The sequence below is a fragment of the Melitaea cinxia genome, chromosome 21 (genome assembly GCF_905220565.1).
Source record: "Melitaea cinxia chromosome 21, ilMelCinx1.1, whole genome shotgun sequence".
In the NCBI taxonomy this organism is placed as follows: domain Eukaryota; kingdom Metazoa; phylum Arthropoda; class Insecta; order Lepidoptera; family Nymphalidae; genus Melitaea; species Melitaea cinxia.
Window position 1 is genome coordinate 5,142,285 of NC_059414.1, and position 7,994 is coordinate 5,150,278.

Here is a 7,994-nt window from a genome sequence, read left to right on the forward strand (position 1 = left end):
AATATTATTACACAAATATCTTAAATGTTGACGATATTATAATTCTAAATTTCATATTTTAGTTATAATCCACAACCAAAATAACAATTTAATTTATCTTTATTTTTAAGGAACAGTTGTTGAACAAAGTTAATCGTAATCATGCACATAATAATTTTTCTTAGTTTAGCTTATTTTATGTTGTACCCAATATAATGTTAGGCAAATTATATGCGGTGATACAATAATTTGAAAACTTGTTATAATAGAAGTAATGTGAATGAGTGGTTCAAGGAAACACGTTTTAGTGTATTATACTAGCATCAGTTACTAGGTTTTAATGCGATTTATGGATTGAGTTACCTTATTGTTAGGATATATCAATGTTCAACGAAAATAATTCACTCAAGAATTTAATTATCTGCCGTTGATGGCCAGGGAAATATCAAATATTATGGTTTAAACAATATGGTGGGTATTATTATTATTATTATTATTATTATGGGTATTAGACATGCCAGTGAAACGGCCTATATTGTGTCGTGACTAGGCAGATCTCGACCGGGTTAAAAGAACATTGGCATATTCATTATTATAAATACGAGAATTAAATTTGCAAACTGTTTTTAGATCAATCGTGAACGCGCCATGTTAATAGATCTAGTTTTTTTTAATAGTTAGTTAGTTCAACCAATTGCAGTCCACTGCTGGACATAGGCCTCCCCAGGTTTGAGACAGACATCCCACATCATAGAAAGAAGGCACATTTTATTTGTATCATGCTATTAACTTGCCATCTCATGTAAATGTTAATAATTAATGTATTGTTTTTATTAAGATTATGGATAATTTATTTAGTACCAGTCTAAATTATTTAGTATCGGTTATATTATTATTAATCGAAACTGTTAAGAGTTAATGGTATTAAGACTATCCAACGTTTGAACATTGATAAATCTTAAAATACATTATTGGATGAGTAGGTCAATGACTTTGGCTTGCAATAATCATTGTGCTTTTTGACACGATATGTATTTTAATTCTATACGATTTTATTTGTTTGTATCCGTTGCACAGGTTTTATAAATTTTTGAATTGAAGCCAAAATAAATGCGTAAGTTTCTTTGCTGAAGTTATGTTTTTCGGATATAAATTTAATTTTTAAGACCTTGTAAAAAGTTTTGGTAATAACATTAAATTAATTCTTTTTTATTGCAGAAAATGCATTAAATTAGCGTATAATAACCTTTTTTTAATTTCATTCTTCAGCAAAATTCATTTCGTTAGTTAACTTCTTAACTGTAGCATAATTAAGAATAATTACGAAGATGTGTGTACGCAGTGGTTGTTAACATATTGTGGTTTAATAAGAAAAGCTATGTTTCTATTAAAGCATGACAAGTAGATTCTGTAGTATTTTTTATATGTAACTTTTAAAAAAACACGAACAAGAAAACAAAAACCTAAATTAAAATAATTATTCGAATAACTAATAACATATTTATAATTAATTTATTATTTGTAAGTAGATTATTTCGCAAGATAATTTATAGCAAAAATATTAAGACATTTTAAATGAATAATAATTGTTTCGGAATTAACCATACGTTACTGTGACGATTCGTTCAAGACAAATTGTAGACGAGGCGCCCGTTGATATTGGGGTCGCGACCAAAATACATAGCGGCAGAGAGCAAGCGGCAGTAGGCGGCAGGCGGCGCACGCGCCGACCGCGCGCAGCAACTCCCGGATTCAAATCCACCGGCTCATTTACTATCGTTGTGCTATATTTATCTGCTGCTAATCTCCATGTTCCACCACAAAAGGTTTTCATGCTTTTAGGTTTATAAGTGATGTTATATCGATGAACAATCAGTGACATAGCTGGTTAGTGAATTGCCTAAATACAGTGTTTTTAATACAAATAGTCTAAAATATTTATGGCGGTTATAGTACAGGAAGTAAACGTAATAATTTACCGTTAACGTCGGCTTTAGTGAGTATCTCATATCTATTTTTTACTGTACTTGTCAATTTGCCAAATAGCTTTTTAGCTTTAGGCGTTATTTATACGTAACTGTTCGATGGAATAATGTTAGCGATGTAATAATACAGTATTTTGTAAAAACTCCTTTCAGCATGATGAATCCCCCGTCTGCTTTATACGGAGCCATGAATAAGGAACGTAAACCTTTTACGTATACACCGGGAGGATTAGATCTCTCCGAGATCAAGTCAGAACGGATGGCCCAGCGCTTGATGAGGAATGCTATGAGCGAAGGAGTTCCAGAGACGCCAGTTCATAAAATACAATCTCCTCCAATCGCAACTGGTATAATACCAAACTTTAATTGTTTACCGGTGCAAGTTTTTCCAACATTTCAATTGCCAGCTAATCCCAAGTCTTTGTTGAGAACAAGGAGTAATACGGATGCACCTAAAGAACAACCGTCAAATAACATAACACCAGTATCTAGTCTGACAAAAAATAAGCGTAATAGTGATTCGTTTCAAGAAATAAACAAGCCTTCGTTGGAACAATTCAACAATAACAACAATATCAGTTCTAATTATAAACTGGCTTCAATGTACGATTACAAACCAATGTCTGATAATTCTTATACTTTACAACCTAATTATGGAAGCTATGGTCGTACAGATATATTATCGACTGAAAAAAATTACGATGCCCAGTATTTTCAATTAGAACCACAAGAAACGATTACTTCCAAAGAAAATATTTTGCTGTGTGGAAATTCCAATGTATATTCAGATATTTTGAAAAATCCTCCTGATAATCAAACGAATCCAGAACACTTGAATGCTACGCATTTGCAAGATATAGCGTCAAATAATTACGAACAGGTGGATTTAAAATTACTGTGCACTTTTTATGTTTTTATTTATATGTCTGTTTACATTGTATGCTATACGTATTTACTCTACAATATCAGAGAACTTTAAAAAGCACTAATACTTATTGTGAGTCAATTAACTTTATTATGTTGTTTTTAATTTAATAATAATATTATATAGGTATACACAGCTACTCATGTTGTAAATTATATATGTCACTAACTTTTAAGTTCAAGTATACGCTATTTTTTCATTGCTGTAATTTTTAGAATTAATTTATTCTGTTTCAGAAAGAGGTGAAGATAGTTAAAACACAAACTAAGACAGGAAATGAAAAAGATCAAAACGGTGACACTGAAGCAGAGGTTATTGTAAAGTTACCTACAAAAGCATCAGCAGCTAAAACTGAGACAAAAGTTGAAGTTTCAAAAAAAACATTACCTGATGGTAAGATTGAAGAAGTTAAAAAAACAATCACAAAAACGACTGTAGATGGAAATACTAAAATTTCTACCAAAACAGAAACTCGTATAATACCGAAAGAAATTGCTGAATATGTAGATGAACTTGAAGAACAAGAGGAAGAAACTGAAAACGTAGATTTTAAAGAAAATGAAAATTCTGCTGTGACTAAAGTAAATGAATCTATCGAAAATGCAGACGAAATTGCAGAAGAAAGCGACGAAGAAATAATAAAAAAAACAACAAAGACTGATATAAAAGAAAATGGACATATCATAACTAAAAATGAAAAATCTGAGTCCAGTACAACCAAAAAAGTGGTTGTGATACAATCGACTGGTGAAGAATCTGAAGAAGAAGTAGAAGAGGAGGTGGAAGAGGAAGAGGAAGAAGAAACTGGAGACGCTGATGTAGAAGAAATAGTTGTACTCAAGAAACCACCAAATAAAGAAGAAGAAAACGTGCAAGTCGAAGAAAATAAAGAAAATTTAAATGAAGATGAGCCCCAAGATCAAGACAAGCAGGAACAGGAACAAGAAGAAGAGGAAGAAGAAGAGGAAGAGGAAGATGACAACAAACCCATGAAAGTTGCGAATGAAGAAGAAAATGCAGAAAAAGATGCTAGTGACGTAGAAGAAGAACAAATCAGCGAGGAAGCTGTGGAAGAAAAAGAAGCAGAAAATATAGTTAATGAAGATAGCAATACTAAAGAACAAAATAAAGAAGAAGTTGAAGATAACTATGAGGAAGCTGAAGATTCCGAAAAAAAAGTTGAAGTACAGGAAAAACTAACTGAAACAAAACTAAACGGAGTATCTGAGGAGTTACAGGTAGAAAAAGAAAGTAAAAAGGAAGACAATACTATTTTAGAACAAGAAGCTATAAATATTCCCGTAGTGCGTGAAGAAGAACTAAATCAAAAACAAGAAATTACGGAAGATCTTTTACAAAAAACAACGAGCACATCAGAACCAAAAGTATCATTTAGAGAACCTTCTATTCCATTGGAAAAAGTAGAGGATATTGAAATTAAACCAATAATACCAGCAAAAGAGATTATAAAAAAATCTCACACAGAAATTATAACTAAAACGACAGACCAACCTTCTGGAGCTTTGAGTACTCAGACTGAATACAACCGCACAGAAAATATTGTAACAGTAAATCGGACAACAAAAACCTTAGACCATGCCTACGAAGAAATACAGCCAGTTCCTACATTGAAGACCTATTTTTCACCAATCAACGACAGAAGATTGTCAACTCCACAACCAGTATCAAAACCTCAAGCGCCCGTATTTACACCAGAAGCACAAACAGAAAGACGTCATAGCCTGCTCCTTGAAAGGCTAAGCGTAGATCGTCAAGTCCCCCCTGCCTCGGATATTTATCAAAATAATTACCCGAGTCATCAAGCCTATGATCAAAATCAGTGGTTAGATGAACCACAGTCCGAAGTTTTAACAGTAAGTAATGTAAAACCTAGCACCATAACGAAAAACCAGCAATGGTACCAACAAACGAAAAAAGAAAACTATACAACTAATACAGTTTCACCAACTCCAGTTCTTCCAAGTCAAATTTGGAATCAACAAAATCAAGCTCAGCCTCAGAGTCAACCCCAGTATCAAACATATACACAACAATCATATACCCCCAAACCAGAGTACCAATCAACGTACGTAGAAAACAATGCTCAGAATATATATAAAAGTAATAATAACAATATTCAACAAAACAGTTATCCGGGTTATACTCCGAAACCAAGTTGGGTAAGCAGCACTTTCGAATCAAAGCCAGTATCTAGTACTCCTACTAATCAATACTTTAGTCTGAGAAAAGAATCTACGGAAAACTATCAAAAATCAGCTCAACAGTATAATTCATCCTACGTGCCACCCCCATGGGAACAGGATTCTAGTTACATCGCTGAGAATCAAAATTATTATCAGCCGCCTCCTAATGTGTCTTATACTCCATCAACAAATCAAAGCTGGAAACCAAAGTCACCTCCGAGCAAATTTTCGAAACCCGCACCCACTGCATATATTCCTCCAGCTCCAAATCAATCGTTTGTGAAACCAGTGGCACCTGAAGATACATCTAAAATTGCTGGCCGCAAAACGTATTACAGTGAATACGAAAGGCGTTATATATCTGTGCCGGAATCAACTTACATACCTAATGAAACTAAGTTTCCAGCACAGCCTGATCCATCACCTCAATATTATTATGATAATAATGAACCAGTCGAATCAGTAGAGCCGCAATGGCGTAAAGAATTAAGAGAATTTACCGAGAAAACTTCGCAGACGTCTGTACAATTTGAAAATACTTCTGTACGACCGCCTTGGGAAGAAGATCCTAAATATGCTGCACCTACTGAATATCCATCGACAGTGACACCGAGCTGGACTCAGACATTGAGGCCGAGATCATGGCGAGAAAGAAGTTACGAGCCAGAATATGTTGGATCTAAGGAATGGCCAAAAACTAACACGCTTGGTCGGGGACGGCCACAAAGTTCGTACGTTAAGAGCAACGTAAATTCGATCCCAGAGAGAACTAGAGGAGTGTCAGTTGATAGATACAACCCTAACAACTACCAATCACCGTTGGCTTCTGAACATCCACCCGTTCAGAGTCACACTTTAAACCCAACTATTCATCCAAAAACTTATCACAACCCTACAGTGCCTGCATATCACGCACGTGCTTCTGTTGAACCTAGGTGAGTATTCCAATTTATCTCTAAACATGCTGATAATAATAGTATCTAATATTAATCAAAAATTACCATTTTGATTGAATTACTATTGTATTTGCATCGACTTGATGATACTTTATAGACCTTGTGAAATACATGTAGATAGGTAAAAATGAAAAAGACGAAAATTTATTAGTATCATATAAGCATTAGCAGATTTTAGATTATTTTTGCCCTCAGATAATATTATCTTTCTAATCGATTTCAGAGAGCAAGTAACGACATATCCACAACACAGAGTGAGAGTAGAGTCAAGAGCTCCTCCAGTTCAATCAAGGTCGTTTAAATACCTCCAATGGATAACTGGTACAGAAGATTAATACAATAATAATTGCTAAATTTTTTAAGTATTAGAAACACTCGGCGTACTAAGTGAGCTACGTGTTACTATCGACAGACTCTAATAAATCGAATTCGAAAAATACGTCTAAATTAAGTAAGCATTAGCAAGTATTTGGTTAAGATTTTTATAAGAAAATAATTTTATATTTGTTACATGTATACACTACGATTGTAAATGAAGATGGATTTATTTAACGGTTTTCATAACTTCTGTCTAGGTCACTGATTTGAAAAATGATCGTACTGTAATCTTTTCATAAATTTTCTCAAGTTATTTCAGCTTCTATCTTACAACTAAAATAATAATAATCAATCATAAAACACAGAGTGAAGCACTAAATCAGTTGATGTTGTTTCTAGTCTTAGTTTTTAAATAATTTATATAACAGATTTAATTAACAAATTAATACCATATTATCACGATTATTATTTCAGCCATAATTTGTATGTCTGTTATTGGCTTGAGCGGTCAAACTCAAGTGAATTTGTAACAGTGATGTAAATTTTACATCGATAAAATTAAATGTTTCATCGATTAAGACTATCTCCAAGTGTTTTTACTAAGGTGAAAATTATAACGCTAGCTGTACATTTAAGTATTGTTTAAGTTTCTGTGCTTATTCTAGTTTTTCGACGATTGTGAATTTTTCTAACATGACTGTGTAAATGTTTTGTGTACGGTGATACTTTATGTCTTTTTGTCTTTTAAAAAAACATTTCATGTGCACTCTTGTACACTGATCATTTTATTTATTTATAATAATTATATTTCGTTAATTAAATATATTTTAATTTACTTTTAACATACCAAATAAATAGTGCCATATTTATTATTTAATAGTTGCATGAAACACGTTGTAATAATTTATCGTTATATTTAATTGTGGATTATTGTTGAGTTTTATTAATAAAATATTAAATATTATGATCGCGTATTATTACGTTTTAAATCACTTTATATTGATTTCCCAATTTGCTTTAATAAAAATATCATTTATATTAGTACAAATATACCCATGAAATACTAATATAACCACAAGGAGTGACAAAACTGTAATTTTAAGTTTCTTACTTCGCTAAGTAAACATTTCCGTTCCAGGACAAGATATTTTATTTTTCATATATTATAAAATCCTACAAACAGCTCATGCATATTTGTCGGTGGTACAGAGATTAAGAGAGAGAGATCTATTTGAGGTTTTTAAGGAAGTAATTGTCGATTGACAAATAGGTACTTATCAGCTGAATCTACATTTCAAATGAGTAATAGCTTCGTAATACCTATTTGATTGAAGGCCAACACAACACACCTTGTAAAATGACGAACAAACCCACCTTAAAGTCCCCCTTAAAATTTTTTTTTGATTTTAATTCGGCTTTTCAAATCACACATTTGTAATAATGTTATAGCTTTAGTGACTTGTGACTAAAATTAGCCTATCTTTAATTGCAAAAGATAGCTACTAATGTCATAATAAAAACCTTTATCACTATCATCTAGAAGTAGGCTATAATATATTACTAAGAAACTCGTAGCAGCAGAATGTTAGCTATAATGGAATTTCTACATCTACATTGTCCACACACA

The 7,994-nt window shown here is 32.5% G+C and overlaps 1 protein-coding gene across 1 annotated transcript; it reads left to right on the forward strand.

Annotated features, from left to right (window-relative positions):
* The first annotated feature begins 2,121 nt into the window (after positions 1-2,121).
* On the forward strand, positions 2,122-7,331 carry LOC123664253 (probable serine/threonine-protein kinase kinX). The gene is made up of 3 exons (XM_045598848.1): positions 2,122-2,844; positions 3,126-6,028; positions 6,273-7,331. Exons 1-3 carry the CDS (start codon positions 2,122-2,124, stop codon positions 6,382-6,384), a joined length of 3,738 nt encoding a protein of 1,245 aa, XP_045454804.1. The 3' UTR covers positions 6,385-7,331.
* The last annotated feature ends 663 nt before the right edge of the window (positions 7,332-7,994 follow it).

Excerpts from the sequence above, each read along its gene's own strand:
- LOC123664253 (XM_045598848.1), top strand. The coding sequence starts at position 2,122 with ATGAATCCCCCGTCTGCTTTATACGGAGCCATGAATAAGGAACGTAAA. Across the intron at positions 2,845-3,125 it reads CGTCAAATAATTACGAACAG|AAAGAGGTGAAGATAGTTAA; the intron begins GTGGATTTAAAA and ends ATTCTGTTTCAG. Across the intron at positions 6,029-6,272 it reads CGTGCTTCTGTTGAACCTAG|AGAGCAAGTAACGACATATC; the intron begins GTGAGTATTCCA and ends AATCGATTTCAG.